We start from the raw sequence: 17,944 nt of genomic DNA, 5'->3' as shown, positions 1-17,944 counted from the left end.
AACACTACATGATTGCAGATTATGGAACAAGCTAAAAATATTTAAGATTTGAATTTATTTTACACAATGGAAATTCCTCAGCTTATTAAAATGTCTGTATTTATACTACAGTCAATTAAATTATTCTGAAAGTCCACTTATGAGTCCATCCCTCTTTTCAGCTAAGAAATGTTTATGGGAAGAATGCATGTGGAGGAGGAGGGATTTAATTTATCTACAAGCAGGTTAATGAATTCACTTAACAATGGCTTATCATTGAAAATACCATATAAGTAATCATATTTTCACATAAAGTATGGCTTACTTTGTTTTAAATTAAATGTACATTTTCCTCATTTTTTAAAATTGCATTTAAAGAATGCAAAAACATCAAATACACTTTAAAAAGATCAGTTAAATAAAAAACATCAAAGTGATTCACTTGCTATTTTTCAGGATGGGCTAGATTTTTTAAAATAGTCATGTTCCAGAATATGGCTGTTGTTAATGTGCCATCAAGTCACTTGTGACTCATAGTGATCCTATGTACAATATCTCTGAATTCAATCCTATCCTCTGCCTGTCTTACTGTCTCCAACACACCTACCCCCATACCCCAGTTACTGTGTTAATCCATCTCATCCAGAGTGTTCCTCTCTTGCGCTGTCTCTCCACCCATCCAAGCATGATGTCCTTCTCCAAGGACTGATCCCTCCTGGCCAATGGATGTGAGACAGAGGTGCAAAATCCTTGCATCCAAAGAGCAACCTGTTTTTACCCTCTCCAAGACAAATCTTTTTCTCTAGACAGTCCACGGTATTTTGAATACTTTTTAACACCACAACTCAAAGGCATCAATTCTTCTTCAGTCATCTTTAGTTCAACTCTCTGATGTATAGCAAATAAATGCGAAGACCCTGCCCTAATGAGGTGTACCACACACAGTCTCTAGACTAACATCACTGCTCTTTAGCACTTTGGAGAGGTCCCAGACAGCAGAGTTCCCCAATGCAATTTGTGTTTTGATTTCCTGACTGCTGGTGCCAAGAGTGCTGATTGTGGAGCTAAGCAAGCTGAAATTGTTAACAATCTCTTCTCCATCTATTCTGGCGCTGCCAATTGGCTCAGTAGTGACAATCTTTGTTTTCTAAATGTTGAGCTTCAATCCATATTGAAGATTAAAGTCCTTGACCTTCTGCAGGAAGCAGAAGTGTGTCCTCAGTTTAGGCTGTGTCATTTGCATAATGCAGGATGTTGGTGAGTATTCCTCCAATCCTGATGCCACATTCCTCCTTAAATAGTCCAGCCTCCCACATGATCTATCCCACATATAGACTGAAACGATATGAAGACAAGTCACATCCCTTACACACACCTTTCCTGATTTTGAGCCATGCAGTGTTTCCTTGATCTGTTCTGAGGACTGCTTCCTGGACTAAGGGTAAGTTTTGCATAACCACAATCAAGTGTTCCGGGATTCCTGTTCTCAATTTCAGCCACAATTTGCTGTGATCCACACAGTTAAACACCTTTGCATAGTCAAGGAAAAACACACAAACACTCCTCTGGTATTCTCTGCTTCCAGCCAAGTTTCAAATTCTACCATATCCATTTAATATCTCTGCTTCCAAACAAAAAATTTCAACATCATCAATTAAGAGATACATCCTGTATTCGTAACACAGACTGCCCTTGTTTTAATAAAATTTAATTAAATAAGTGATTAGAGCCTTGTGTATTTGCTGGCAGAAATGTAACTACACTGTTTACCCCTAGAGTCTCAATATTAAATAATACTATACAAATTAAATTGTACCAACACAAATCCAATTAACAATTACGATAGTATTTATTCACTAGGATGGCAAAGTAGTAAAGCATAACAACATAAAAACATGCTTTTAGAAGAAAATTCAGTTGCAGAAGCAGAGAATAAAAACTCAAGATTAGGTAAATGCTTAATCAAATTGGACTAAAAAAATGTTACAAAACTGCAGACCCACACACAACTCTTAGAAACTGCTTAATCACAAATGCAAACTATACACCTTCTATGATCAATAAAAGATGCATGAACAATATTTGATTTTTCCTCCCTGTTTAACTTCAAAAACAGTCAAACTTGTGAACTACATGTGGCCCAAAGTACATGCTATCGCCTTGCTTTTCCCAGTCAGTTGAGTTTTCTGGTTTTGCCAGTAAAACTTTTCTATTACTTTTTTAGCAGAAAATATTTAAAATTCCCTTCTCTGACATTCAGTTTTCATTTTGCCTAGGTTTCAGCTCTTACAGGTTTTATTTTAAATTACTTTTGTGAATTCTTAATAAATGAATTAGAAATATTGTACTTGAAGTCACAGGTTAAAGCCTACTTTTAAATAAACAATAAAAATCTACATTTAATCTTACTGTAAAAGGATCCCTAACTTGTGTACCAATTAAAAAAATCAAAATTGTTAACAAGTATATAACTAAAGAGAAATTCCATTTTGACGCTCTCTTTTTAAATTTAAATGAATATATCCAAGTCTGCAGTAAATATATATTTATCACTTAACAGAATGATTTTTGCATATATTATTTTATGAAAAATCTTTTAATCTGAGAGGATTAAAGTACACAATCCAACCTTAACTGAACTTTCTGGGTTAAGCACCTTTCAAATTTAATATCAAAAAGAAACATTCTGATCACATAAAGCTGAACACCTCATGTCTAGCCGATCTAGTGTCTGGTCTCCAAGGAAAAAGAGTCTTGGAAGATAAAAACCTGCACGCATACTAATCCAGATACTTGGGTTTAACAGTTATCACTTACATATCTCACTGGAATTTACTGACTATTCTCACCCTCCACATTAATTACTGGTGGATAAAAAGATCATAGACAAGCATCTGAAGGCACTGCTGCTCTAAGTTAATAGCATTAATTAGACCGCATCTATTTCAGCAATTTGCTTTTTTTTTAAAGGGGGGGGAGCTTCACCTGACATTGTCCTCTGGCTCAGGTTCACTGTCACTGTCTTCTGCTTTTCGTTTCATTCCTCCTATTGGAGATGGGGAACCATCAGAATTGAAACTTGTATTGGGAGATACTGAAGGACTCTGTAGATAATTATGAAATGAAAGGCTTTAATTATTCATCTTACATCAGATATATCCAACCTCCATTATTTAGCAAGCTTTGTAACAATCCATTTTTTAAGAGAAAAAAAAAGCTATGGTAAATACACTACAAAAGCTATGTAAACTAATCTTATCCAACTCCAACACTCAAAAGGGTAATATGTGTAATATGTGAGAAAAAAGGAAAGATTTCACTTTGTAATTTTAATTACAGAATTTAATTCTGTCTACAGTAGTTCCTTTTTGTTACAAATTCACAATTGTTTCCTATCAAGTAGTAAAGCTGGGGGGATGAAGAGGGACATGTACATATGCATATGTGTGTAAGTGAATGAATATAAATATATAAATGTTATAAAAATTTAACATTCAGTGGTGGTGCAAATGTAGTTCTCCATGGGGTCACCATGTTATATTCACTCTGGAAGAGTTTAATGAGACTGCCAGATAATTATTATACAAATAGTATGCTGTTACCACAATAAGATAAACAACCCAACTGCAAAATAGGAACAGGATATGAACAGACACTTCACCAAAGAAGACATTCAGACTGCAAACACACACATGAAGAAGTGCTCAAAATTCCTAGCTCTAAGACAGATGCAATCAAAACAACTATGACATATCATCTCACCCCAGTAAGAACAGCAAAATTTAACAGAACAGCAAACACCAAATGCTGGCAAGGTTATGGAGAAACTGAAACACTTATTCACTGTTAGTGGGAGTGTAAAATGGTACAATCACTATGGAAGGCACTATGGCACTTTCCCAAAAAGTTGCAAATAGAAATACCATTTGACCCAGCAATTTCACTACTGGGAATATACCCTAAAGAAACCATAACTGCCACCCAAGCCAATATAAGCACACTCATGTGTATTGCTGCTTTGTTCACAATAGCAAAAAGTTGGAAACAACCCAAGTGCCCATCAACAAACAGATGGATAGACAAACTGTGGCATATTCACACAATGAAATATTATGCTACATTGAAAAACAAGGAACTCATGAAATATTATACAAAATGGGTGACCTTGGAGGACAATATGCTGAGTGAAATATCTCACAAAAGGAGAAATACTGCATATTGCCACTGCTGTAAAACGAGACTGATGTTGGGGTTGGGGGGCACTTAAGAAAAGAGGGGATAAATAATGTATACTGCATTGAAACAGAAGAGGGAGAGAGCAGTTTAGGAGGAATATATGATTAGGTATTATTTTCATGACAAGAGTCAAGAGTAAGAGCTACATATAGTAAAGTGGATTTGGCGGGGAGGATTGTATAACAATGAAAGATTTTTTTTTTCTTCAAAGAGAAAAGCGGACTGGGGGCAGGGGTAGGTAGAGAGGAAAGTGTGCAACAATGTATGAATGGAAATCCAAAATCTCTATAAACTTTCATTAAAATAAAAAAAATAACAAACACAAAAACCAAATAGTACGATGATGTTGTTGTTAAGTGCTACTGAGTCAATTCTTATGAACAACAGACTGAAATCCTTCCCTTTCAATAGTCATCCTTATACTCTCCTCACAATAGTGTAGGGATTCTTAAGCTTTGTCTGACATATTCTGGTTATATTACAAGGAGGGACCAGTCCTTGGAGAGGGATGTCATGCTTGGGAACGTGGAGGGACAGTGTAAGAGAGGAAGACCCTTGATGAGATGGATTGATTCAGTGACTGGAGTAATGAGGGTAGATGTGTCAGAGACAGTGCAATTGGCACAGGATAGAGCAGGGGTTAGGGCTGGTGTACATAGGGTCGCTGTGAGTCGCAGGCAACTCAACAGCACATAACAACAACAATGCCCCAATAACTACTAACAATACAGAATTAAATTACATGTTAAACTATTTCAAATATGCTATTTTAAACACAAGTATTAACTTCAATGTAAACTATTTTGCTGCCATTAGGTGCTGTTGAGTCAACAGATCTGAACCCTGCATCATCCTCAAGATTTCTACTATGCTATGTCAGTTGCTACAGTCAATGTTAATCCATCTCATTGAGGGTTTTCCTTTTCCGCCCTCTGAACCTCTACCTTTCCTAGCATAATGCCTTTTCCCAAAAACTCATCTGTCCTTACAACATGCTCAAAGAATGTGAGATAAAATTTCACCATCCTTGCTACTAAGGAGCACTTGCAAGGTATTCTGTTGGCAGCCCATGTTACGTTCAATACTTTTCTCCAATATCATAGTTCAAAGGCAACGATGCTTCTTCAGACTTCCTTATTTGCTGTCCAACTTTCAGATGCATAGAAAACAACTGAAAATATGATGGTTGCATCAAACACACAATAGTCTGTAAACGAACATCCTTGCTCTTTCATAGTTTAAAGAAGTCTTTCATAGATTCTTCAATGCAGTCTGTCTTCTCATTCCTTGACTGTTGCTATAATGGGATTGGTTGTGGCTCCAAGTAAAATGTAAACTGTCACTGTTATCAGCCAGAGTCATAGGACTCATAGTCAATGAACTTACAGTTGACTCTCCAGTGCATTTTCAGAGGCACTGAATTATATGGGAGACTGCCCATCCCTGTTCCATGAACAGCCAGCAGATTCGAACCACCTGCCTTGGGGTTGGCAGAGTAATTCCACCCACTAGGCCACCAACAGTAGAACTTTTATTAATAATGATACAGCAGTAAAAGCAACCATGCAAATAAGAGGATAAAATATATGGGAATGGAGTGGAGGCAGGGAACTGTGGATCTCTGTATTTCCTACACAATTAAGACTGTAACCTTAAAATGGCTATAAAAACTATTTTAAAAATCACCTGAAAATATGCAGATTTAGTTATTATTTCTAAGATAAGGATGCTACTTTAAACTCAGGATGATCTTCTCTTTGTACTTAACTGAATGAGCACAGCAACACCTGAATACTTAATAAAAAATACAAAGAAAATATTCTTCAATTTTAGTTATTTAAGTTAGATGATTAAAAGCACTGTACAAGAAACAAAAAACATTTCCCATTCATGTTTTCTGGATATTATACAAAGGCCCCCTATTGGCATAGTGCATAAGATGCCACATTGCTAGGAGGCTGGTGTTCCTACTCCTCTAGCTGTTCAAAGAAAAGACAGGCAGGCTCCTTCTGGGGAGATTTTAGAGCCTCAAGACAGTCCACAGAGGCCTGTCAAGACAGCAGCAGGATGGGCTGGCTGAGCCATGTGAAACAAGGTTATATAACATTTTTTCTTGACTACTAAGGAATATTTTATTGATACTATAATCATGAAAGTACATTAACATCACAGGCAAAGAAAACGTACATATCAGATAGATCTTAGAGCATTTTCTTTTTAAAAATGCGTGCAATCAATTTTCTTAATAATAAAGTATACTCAATAGTATAAAAATAATTACAGAAAGCCAACCATGTCTGAGAAATGGTAAACTGGAAAATGGAATGTATGAAGTATGAATCAAATTTGAATTGTAAAAAAACAAAATAAAATGAGATGCACAGAGACATTATAGACATTAGTGAGCTGAAATGGATGAGCGTTGGCCACTATGAATCAGAAAATCTTATGATCTACTACACAGGAATGAAAATTTTCATTCTAGTAAATCTGAGACTGAATTATCAAATGCTATCTTTTATTTGCCTTGGGTAATTTACTTAATCTTTATAAGTACTGTCTTAAAAAACGGAAATGGCGATGCTCTCTTTATACGCCACAAGGACTAAATGAAGAACATATGAAGAATCACTGGCATTTTGGCTGCCTGGCACATAATGTGAAATCATCTACTATTATTTACACTCTACATCTGGATCCACCACAATTATTTTTAAGCTACATTTTGGATTAAATTATGATGGCAACATTTCCACAACTTACATACAAAGAAAGGGAGCTCGGACGGCCTACTCCATAGAGTTGGACTGCTATCTTAAAGATCCCCTACCTTTGGCAGTTTCAATCCACCAGAGGCTATGAGGGAAAAGAAAAAAATGGGCAGCGTAATCTGTGTCCACTTAGAGTCTCAAAAACCTAAAGGTGGAATTTTACAGCAATGAGTGTATATAAAAGTTATTGTTTGTTATGTATCATCAAGTTAAAGTTGATACATTGATGACCTTGTATCAGGTTTTCAGAGGCAGATAATCACACAGGAGGAGAATGCCCACCTTTCTCCCATGGGCAGTTTCTTAGAAATAGCTGGTAGATTCAATCCTCTCTCTATATAAAGAAGGCATTAAAAATAGTAACTTTCCTATGAGGAGAGAATAAAATTGACAAATGAAACCTTCTAAGAAGCAAATCCCTATGAACATCAAAAAAACTTCTCCAACAGGGTAAGAAGAAGACCCATAGAATGGGAAAAAATATTTGACAATGACATATCTGATAAGGGGCTTATATCTAATATTTTTAAAATACTTCAGTACCTCAACAAAAAAAAGGTCAACAATACTATCACAAAATTGGCACAGGATCTGAATAGACACTTAAACAAAGAAGATAAAAATTCACATGAAGAAATGGTCAAAATCCCTAGGTATCAGAGAGATGCAAATCACCCCAGCAGCAGCAGCAACATTCAAGGGCACCAACCAGCAAATGCTGGCAAGGTTGTGGAGAGATTGAATTCTTATTCACACCACTGGTGGAAATAAAAAATGGTACAACCACCATGGAAGGTAGTCTGGCACTTCATCAAAAAAGTTGGAAACAGAAATACAATTTGACCCAGCAACCCTACAACTGGGAATATAATATACCCTAAAGAAACCAGAGCCATGACTCAAAACAAATGTATGCATATCCATGTTTATTGCTGCATTATTCCCAACAGCAAAGAGAAGGAAGCAACCCACGTGCCCATCAACAAATGGATAGAAAAACTATGGTGTATTAATACATACAATAGAATACAATGCAGCACTGAGAAATAATGAATTCGTAAAACATTACACAACACAGGAAGCCTATACTCACTGAAATATCTCAGTCTTAAAAAGCCAAATACTAAATAACACCACTCTTATAAAATAGGACAAACATGGGAGGGTTGAGGAAAGAGTGGATAGATAATGAACACTGCATTTGAACAGAAGAGAAAAAGACTGAAAGGAATATATGATTATGTATCTTATGTATGAAAAGAATCTGAAACAATGGGTGCGTTACAGGGTGGGCTGAGGGGGGGAGGAGGAATTGTGCAACAACGAATAAAAAAGAAAAAGCATGATTTTAAAAAAAAAAAGGTAACTGCCAAGCTGATTCTTGACTAACAATATATAAACTTCAACCCTATATAATAAAAATACTTTCAGGGAGATGGGGCTCAGAGGAGAGGCTGCCTATCCTTTGATGGTGAATCTCTTGCATTCTTCTGTTCTACTTTCTATCACTGTTTTTAAAAATTCATATAGGATAAATTCAAGGTCATATTTCGGTTCTTGTGAACTTGTATTAATTTTCTTCAGCTTCAAGTTCTTCTTGGACTTGCACATGAGTTAATTGATGGTGTGTGCTACAATCAGCACCAAGTGTGGTTTTGAATGTAAATAAACTTCTGTTTCCCATGAATGTAGTCAATCTGATTCCTGTGTAGTCCTTAAGGTAAGGTCTATGGATATAGTCACTTTCTGTATTTTTAAGAAAGGTACTCTGAGAACAGGAATTCCAGAACACGATACAGTGCTTATGTGAAAGCTATATATGGACCAAGAGACAGTCAAGGAATTGGGAAGGGTGTACGCCAAGGATGTGTCCTATCTCCATACCTTTTAAATCTGTATGCAGAACAGATCAATGGGGAGGCTGGGCTCTATGAGGAGGAGTGTGGCATTAGGATTGGAGGAAGACTCATCAACAACCTGCATTATCCAAATGACACAACCTTGCTTTCTGAAACTGAGGACCTAAAGTACTTGCTGCAGAACATCAAGGACTGCAGCCTTCAACATGGATTGAAGCTCAACATCAAGTAAACAGATTCACACCACTGGGCTGATCAGAAGCATTACGATAGATGGAGAAGAGATTGAGGTTGTTAATAGCTTTAGTTTGCTGAGTTCCACAATCAATACTCATGGTACCAGCAGCTAGGAAATCAAAAGACACAGGATAATGGGAAAGTGTGCTATCAGAGACTTCTCCAGAGTACTGAAGAGCAACGACGTCAGTTTGGAGACTAAGGTGCGCCAGATCCAGGCCACTGTTCTTCATAATCATGTGCTAAGCACCAGAAAGCTGGACAATGACTAGGGAGGATGGAAGAATTGATGCCTTTGAGCTGTGGTGCTACAGAAAAGTACTGAATATACCATGGACTGCTAAGAGAACAAACAGATTCTTCCTAGAGAGGGTGAAATCAGGCTTCTCTTTGGAGGCAAGGATTCTGAAGCTTTGTCTGACATACTTTGGGCACGTTGCAAGGAGAAACCAGTCCTTGGGGAGAGGCACTGTGCTTGGGAGGGTTGGAGACAGCACAGGAGGGGAAGTCCGCTCATGAGATGGACTGACTGAGTGACTGGGGTAACGGGGGTAGATGTGTCAGAGACAGTAAGGTTGGCTCAGGATAGGACAAAGTTCAGAGTTACTGTACATAGGGTTGCTATGAATTGCAAGTGACTTGGTGGCACATACCAAAATCAACGTCATAAATAGTAGTCTATCACTTACAATATTGTACTTCAAGATGAATCTTACATGGTCTTTTTAATTCTTTTTTATTATGCAACAAACGTCTTCCTAAGTTTTTCCACTCCTGGCATAGCAGATCCTAAGAGTGACTGATTCAATATGGCAAAAGCTAGTCCATCTCCACTTACTAATGCCTAAAATGTCCACCTTTGTATGTCACATTTCATATTTTACAACTTCTAATTTGCCTAAATTCATACATTCCACGTTCTAATTATTAATGGATATTTGCAGCTATTCTGCCTCATTTTGTAGTGTCTTCCAACCTGAAGGCTGTACCATTACTGCTATTAGTGGATGGCCAATAAAATTTAGAAACCATCTCAAGAATATGTTTGAGGTATTGAATGCTAGAGATCAAAGACCAGATGAGCTGTTGGATGACATGAAGGATATCATCTAGGAAAAAAGCAAAAACTCATTACAAAGACAGGGGAGAAAGAAAAGATCAAAAAGGATTTAAGAAGAATCCATGAAATTGCACTAGAATGTCAAAAAGCTAAAGGAAGAAATCTTGAAGTAAAAGAGATAAATTCAAGATTTCAAATGGAAGTGAAAGAAGACAAAATGTGCAGAGCTGGAGTCAGAAAATAAAAAGGTTAAGAACTTGTTCAGAATTTCGTTAACTGAAAGAACTAAAGAAGAAATTCAAGCCTCAAGTTGCCATACTTAAGTATGCTTTGGGTAAAACCTTGAACAATCCAGGAAACATTAAAAGAAGATGGAATGAAGCTATAAAGAGTCACTGTATCAGAAGAACTGGCTGACATTGAACCATTTTGATGGATTATCAATTTACATGTCCCCACAAACAGATGCAATCCTGCATGGGCTTAACAGGTTGTGCCAAGAAATCTAGAGGACAGCTGTCTGGCCCACTACTAAAAAGATCCAAATGTGTTCTCATTCCCAAAATGTGATCCAAGAGAATGTGAAAATTATAGAAAAGTACCATTAGTATCATATGTAAGCAAAATCTTGCTCAAGATTCTGGAAAAACAGAACAGTACATAGAGATCTGCTAGAACTTCAAGCTAGATTTAGAAGAGGAGGCCATAGCACCAAGGCTATCACTACTGATGTCAGATGCATCCTTGCTGAAAACAGAGAATACCACAACGATGTCTGTTTTTATTGACTATGCAAAGGCATTTGACTGTTTGGATCAGAACAATATATGGCTAACATTAAGAAGCATGGGAATCCCAGAATACTTAAATATGCTCATGTAAAATTTATATTTAACCTAAGAAGCTACTTTCTGAACAGAGCAAAGAAAGAAAGAAAGGTATGCATCAGGATTGTATCCTTTCTCCATACCTATTCAAATTGTATACTAAACAGATGATTAAAGAAGCTGGAGGTAATGATGAATCTTGACATCAAGATCAGCAACCCACAGTGCTGATCAGCAATCCATGTTTTTCAGAGGACATAACTATGCTTGCTGGAAGTGGTAAGGTCTTTGCAAAGTCTACAGCCTTTAATATGGATTATATCTCAACATCAAGAAAACAAAAATTCTCATCACTGGACCAATACAGAAAAAAGATTAACGATATCAACAGAAAAGATTAAAGCTATCAACAATTTAATTTTACTAGGATTCACAATCATCGCTTTGCTACCAGCTGTGAAGAAATCAAAAGTTTCATTGGAAAATGTGTTATCAAGGATCTCTCCAAAATGCTAACGACCAATGATGTCAGTTTAAAGACTGAGGTACACTTGATCCAAGCAATGATCTTTTCAATCACTAGCTATTCACTGACATCCTTGGAGAAGGGTACTTACTATCCCATGGACTGCCAAAACTCCCAAATATTCCTTGGGGAAAGTGTAATCAAGGAAACTGGAGCAAGGATGGTGAAGCTTTGTCTCACATGCTAGAGGGCATGTTGTTTGGGGTGGTTAGTGCATGGAAAAAGACCTGATGCTTGGAAAGGGAAAGCATTAGCAAAAGAGAGGAAGATCCTCAACAAGATGGATACAGTGACTATCAGAAATGGTGAAGGTGGCATAGATAGGCAGGGTTCACATATGCTGTTAATAAGGTCACTTTTAAGTCGTGGTTGACTCAGACACATAACAACAACAGCAGCCCTCACCATGGAAACATTGTTTTCAGAGTTAAATTCATGCAAACAAAAGAGGACAAAACACTTCTTTTTATATTGAGAACCATTTCAGGGTAAATGAATACAAGATTTCAGAATGCAAATTTAAAACCACATATTTATGAGGAAACACAAATTACCCAATGTCATATTAACAAGGGTAACTATCACAGACTTCTAAGATGCTCAAATAGCTCAGGGGGAAAAAAACAAACATCTTCAAAACTATAACTTTAAAGGTTCTCTTTGTTGTTGTTGTTATGTATCATCAAACTGGAACCAACTCACAGCTAATCCTCTCATGGGTTTTCCAAGGCAGTCAATCACACGGGGAGCTTGTTTACCTTTCACTGCAGAGCAGCTCGTGGATTTGAACCACATGCTTTTGGGATTGCAGTGCAGCTGCTTATTACTAGGCCATCAGAATTCCCTAAGATTCTCTTTAAAGGTTTTATTGAAGAAGTGGTAATAAGACATTGTGATTTTCCTGAATTCAGAACTTTCTAGAGGAAAATCCCTTTATGCAAACAATCTAATTGCAATATATACATGATTGTCAGAATTAACATACAAAAAAATAAGAGACATTATTTACAGATATCTATTCTTATTCTAATGCCTTCTGAATGCGGTATTGGAGAAGAGTACTGACTATCCTATGGACTGCCAAAATAATTAACAGATGAGTCTTTGAAAAAGTGCAGCCAGAATGCTCCTTGGAAGCAAAGATGACAAAACTTTGTCTCATATACTTTGGGCATGTTGCTCAGAGAGGCTATTCCCTGCAAATGGAAGGTGAATGAGAAGAAACAGATGGACTGACATAGTGACTGCAGAATGGGCTCAAGGGTATCTGAAATGGTGAGGATGAGTCACAATAGGACAATGTTTAGATCTGCTATTCACAGGATTTATAGGAGTCCTATTTGTCTCATGCCACCCAAAGACATAACAATTCCCATGACCTAGTGATAAGAAGCTGAGCTACAGTCTGGAAGGTACACGGTTTGAATTCATCAGCTGCTCCATGGAAGAAGGATGGGCAATATCCTCTATTGTGATTAACTGCCTCAGAAAACCCACTAGAGGGTCAGCTGTTGGTCAATTCCGACTCAGTAATACTCAATAACAACATCCCCATGACACACATTACTAACCAACAGTGAGTCTCGTCCTGGGATGCTTATAATCCTTAAAATAATCACAGCTGGCCAAAGTTTAGATTTATCTGGTTACTTCAGATTTTTAAAAAGCATTCTATGATTAATAAAGCATGAGAGAGATTACCAGCCACATTCAGGGACTGACTGATTCACTGCTATCAAATCGGAACTAACTCAAAACCGATCGTCCAAGTGGGTGGCCAAGGTTATAATTTGCAAGGGAGGCGATTATTCACCTTTCTCTAATTGAGCCATTAGTGGATTTTAACTGCCAGAAGTATGGTCTTCGGCTTAGCCATGCAACATGTTACTGACTACTCCCACTATAAGCCTGAAAAACCAACATCATTTTTTTTAACATCAATCTCTTTTATTCTATAATATTGAGATGTCTCACTGCCTCTCTCCTTCTCTAACCCTCTATAACGTACTATGTTAATAGTGTTAAGAATTTTAAAAAAGAAAAAACCTCACTGCTAAAGATTCAGAATTAACTCCTAAATGACCCTCCAAGTGGATTTTCTGAGACAGTAAATTAAATGGGAATTAGATGGCCCATATCAAGGAAAAGCCTCTCCTAGTAACATTAAAAGTGGAGGTCAGGGAAGGAGGGGAAGACCCTTAACAACATGGATTGACACAGTGTCTGGAGCAATAGGCTCAGGTGTGTTAGAGGGGTATAGATGGCACAAGTTTCATATCTGTTGTGCAAAGGGTTGCAATGAGTCATACTTGACTCAACAGCACCTAACAACAGGCTATCCATCTTTCTCCCTCTGAGCTGCTGTTGGATTTGAATCACCAGAGAAGTGCCACCTTTGGGTTAGTAGTGCAGCTCCCTATGGACTACATAAAGAAGGGAAAAAACATCAAACTCTCAAAAAGGAAAAAACACAATGAAATCCAGACTTTTTTTTCTCTTGGGAAATTAAAAATCTCAGTTCTTAAATTTCACATATGAGGTCCTAAAGGGCACAAATTGATGTGAAATAAATTTAATTTTCTAACCTAACAAAATTTTCCTGACCACAGAAAAAGTTACAAAAGAGGACAAATTTGGGAGCTCTGATGGCCTAGTGGCAAGAAGCTACACTGCAATCCCAGAGGTATGTGATTCGAATCAACCAGATGCTTTGCTGGAGAAGGAGGGCAATCTCTTCCTGTACCAGTTAGATCCGATTTGATGTTACACACACAGAAATAATAGTAAGATAAGAAAAAAAAAATTTTTTTTTAAAAAGAGGACAAACTTGATTGTAAAATGGTACCACCACTCTGGAAGGCACTTCCTTAAATAGCTGAACATAAAAATTCCATATGACCCAGTTATTCCATTACTTAGAATATACCCTGAGAAAATGAGAACTGAGACATAAAGGGAGATTTGTACATCAGTATTCATAGCAGCATTATTCAGCATCACAAGAAGAGGGAAGTATGTCCAAACACAAATGAACGGATTGAGAAATTACGGTACATTCACACAATGAAATACTCCACCGCACGCACAAGATATGATTTTGTAAATTATTATCTAACTTGGGAGGGACTGGAGAGCATTATGGTGAGCAAACTAACTCAGTCCCACAATGACAAATACTGTATAAAACCATTATTATAGAATGAGTATAAGGATCCAAGGGGGGTAGGGGAGCATGGAAGCAGAGGGATGAGGATGTACAGGGGGAGAGGGGATTAATCATGGAGTTCTACAATTTGATGGGTGGGGGAACTGGAAGAATCTGTCTTGGAAAACAATTCGAATTTTATAAATAATCTAGTATAATTAAAGAAAAAGGACAAACTTTATATCTTTTTTCTTCCATTATTTTCTCACATCATTTAGCCTATATGCTGTATGCATATGATGGTGAGCTATTCATTTATCCCTCTCCCCTGCCACTGCTGTATCATGTGATCTGAGCTCACGGTCTGTTGCTTCTACAACAGGAAATGTGCTGGACTGAGTATAGTGTTCATGTCACAGCTGATTTTCCTGTCGAGTTTGGACCACCAATTTTAAGCACGAAAGGAGACCACTGATGATCGACTTGGTTTCTCATTTTTAGATAGGGAGAGGGATTGTGCAGATTTCGGACAGATAGGGCTATCTCAAATTATCTATTCACATCTACTCCATGCTCAAGTCTTGGAAATGAGCAAGAATTCAGGCAGTGAAGGCTATTTGTCTTTGCAGACTGACAAATAACATTCTACAAAATGTCCATAAATTATCTTTGAGTGAAAGGAGGGCGTAAGATAGCAAAATACACGCACTTGGCTTTCATGCTCCAGATGTGAGACATCTGAATAGTCCCTTCATGCTTCCAGACCGTATCCAGCATCTCCGAGGAAGAGGAGGACAGTGGTCCACCTATAGCCAATTACCTATCTCTTAATATTGATATGCATCTACATATCCAATATAACCTTTCTTTGAAACCATGTGTGTTTCATACAGTTATATTTAACAGACAAAAATATCTCAAGGAAAAAAATGGATAAAACTTTAAACCCCTCCCCGCCCCCACACTTCCAAAAAGCTTCTTCTATGTACCACTTTCTCAGGCCCACACAAAAGAAAGCTACTCACAGAGTTACCATGCATCCTCATTTCATAAGCTGCTTGTCTTGCATTACTGGCTACTTGGGAACCAGGTGAATTCCTTAAACCCATGGCGTGAGGGGTTAATATTCCACCAGGAGTGAAAGCTGGCTGATCTCTCTAACATAGATGGGAATAAATGCAAAAATTAAAGTCAAGTCACAATTCACAACCAGATAATCAAAGAAAGGAGGACAACAGAATGGAGTCTTCACTTTGACTACCAAGCCCCATACAAGATCAAATCAATTTTTCTTCACATCAGGGTTGTTTACAGTTTGATTTAATGGTAACTTACATCCTACAAAGAATGACCTGTTAACACGCAGTACATATTATACATTGTTCTGATACAGAAAATTTTTTCAAGTCTCATTATTATTATTGATTGCTTTTGGTTTTACAAAATACTCCATTTTACAAAATTCACAATTTCATGAAAAAATAGATCTAGCGTTTGATAGGTATTTAGGAAGTTTAACTCCTTGCCTTGCTAGAAGTTTAGCTAATATTTCCAAATTAAGTTAGAACTCATGATAGTGAAGTACATAAAATAGGTAACAGCTATGCCTAAAAGGTTTTCACTAAAAATAAAGTAGAAGGCAAATATGCTCCTCCCAATCTAGAGTATTTTAATCTCCCACTATTAGTACATAATTCTACTTTCCTTCCTTTCAGATTGCTAAAATAGAACAAGTCTAAAAAAGAAATAATAATAAAAGGTTGATCCTAAAACTCTAGCTCAAAATCCAGAAGAGATGACAAAAACAAAACAGTAAAAACAACCCACAAGAGAAAACACTCATGCATTTAAGTGACTATAAAGTATCATGCAATTAAATAAAAAATCAATATCAAAGGGAAGATGCACTAGAGTTAAGAGAAAGGACTGTTCAACCTGTATTATGAGCAGACACAACAAAGGAGGCCTTGTAGATAAGATAAGGTGTGGGGTGAATTGTAGAGACTGGTAGCACACCAAATGAAAGGTTATTTGGAAGAATGCAGGGGACAAGCTAGAAGTCTCTCAAGTAAAATTTAATCAGAATTACTCTGTGAACAACCAGTCACTGGAAACAGAAAGAGTAAGTTAGTGGTGATTTCAGGTGAGAACAGCAAAGTTTAGTATCATGCTCTAGGAAGATGGCTCTAACAAAGATGTAAGAATAAAGCAGAGTGCAATAACTTTAAGATGATACAAAGAGTTGACTGTTTTTATTACAAAAATACTTTATTCCCACAGAAAAATCCAAAAACTTAAGTGCTAGCCCCATCTACTGCTCCTCAAGTATGTTCGACTAGATGTTAACAGCTGTAAAAAAGACTTCTTCAAAATCAACCCTAGCATTATTTCTCAATGAAACTGATACGTGAACAATTATTTCTCTTTGACTAATTATGTCTCTATTAGAATTACTTCTCAACTGCTACTGAATAAAGAATAGTTATTGCAATAACTAGTTTGCTCCTAAATTGTAAATATGTACTACTATCAATATTATATTATTTTGCTGGTTTTTATCCTTTTCATTTATTATTAAATCATTTGAAACTCACCCTCATTCGTTTTCTTTTTTCTTTCTGTCGTCTTCTAAAACTGTCCTAAAAGTATAAAATCCATATATTCTGTCAAACAATTACACAAAAATGTCAGCGTTAAACAATTCCAGGAATAGCTCAAAAGACAATTTAAGTTTTAAAGGAAGATTTCAGAAAACTACAAAATGAAACTATAGTGAAACTTGCTGCTAGGTGCCACTGAGTAGAGTATGACTCAGAATAACCCTATTAACAACGTTAATGTGTTGCTTATCACAACTTGGTCTAAACTGAGCTTAAACAAAATTTAGCAATTTCACCTTTAACGGTTTTAAAATAATTCTTTACATCATTTCAAGGAAAAAAGTACAAGAGCCAAGACAAAGATCTTCAGTTTTTACCTTAAAAGAAATAGAATGTCAGTATGGGAAATACAAGTAAGAATTTTTTAAAATTTAGCTAAAATAACTTAGTAACAAAAATATCAGTCTTCTCCACAAGGCAATTTAATGAGACTGTATCTTGAAATTCAATCATTCTATCTCCAGCCTCATTCCTGTCACCAAGCCCATGTTTTCCGACTACTGATTCTTCTTCATTATTCCCAACTTTTGCATTCCAGTCACCATTATCAATGCATCTGGATTGCATGTTTGATCTATCTCCAACTGTAAAAGTTGGTAGAAATCATCTATTTCTTCTTCTTTGGCTCTGGTTGTTGGTGCATA

General features: G+C 36.7%; 1 protein-coding gene across 2 annotated transcripts in view; it reads right to left on the bottom strand.

Annotated features, from left to right (window-relative positions):
• The window catches only part of XRN2 (5'-3' exoribonuclease 2), a 91,152-nt gene that overhangs the window by 49,071 nt on the left and 24,137 nt on the right, over positions 1-17,944 (bottom strand). For both annotated transcript variants that reach the window (XM_006895653.1, XM_006895654.1), the window contains 3 exons: positions 17,235-17,279; positions 15,666-15,797; positions 2,965-3,083 (listed from right to left, as the gene is read on the bottom strand). In XM_006895653.1, coding sequence (XP_006895715.1) covers positions 2,965-3,083; positions 15,666-15,797; positions 17,235-17,279 — 296 coding nt within the window. The remainder of the gene's footprint in view (positions 1-2,964; positions 3,084-15,665; positions 15,798-17,234; positions 17,280-17,944) is intronic.

The sequence above is a fragment of the Elephantulus edwardii genome, unplaced genomic scaffold (assembly GCF_000299155.1).
Source record: "Elephantulus edwardii isolate Elephantulus edwardi_28Jun2011 unplaced genomic scaffold, EleEdw1.0 scaffold00172, whole genome shotgun sequence".
NCBI lineage: Eukaryota > Metazoa > Chordata > Mammalia > Macroscelidea > Macroscelididae > Elephantulus > Elephantulus edwardii.
Note: the sequence above shows the minus strand (reverse complement) of the source record. Positions and strands in the feature narration are given on the sequence as shown.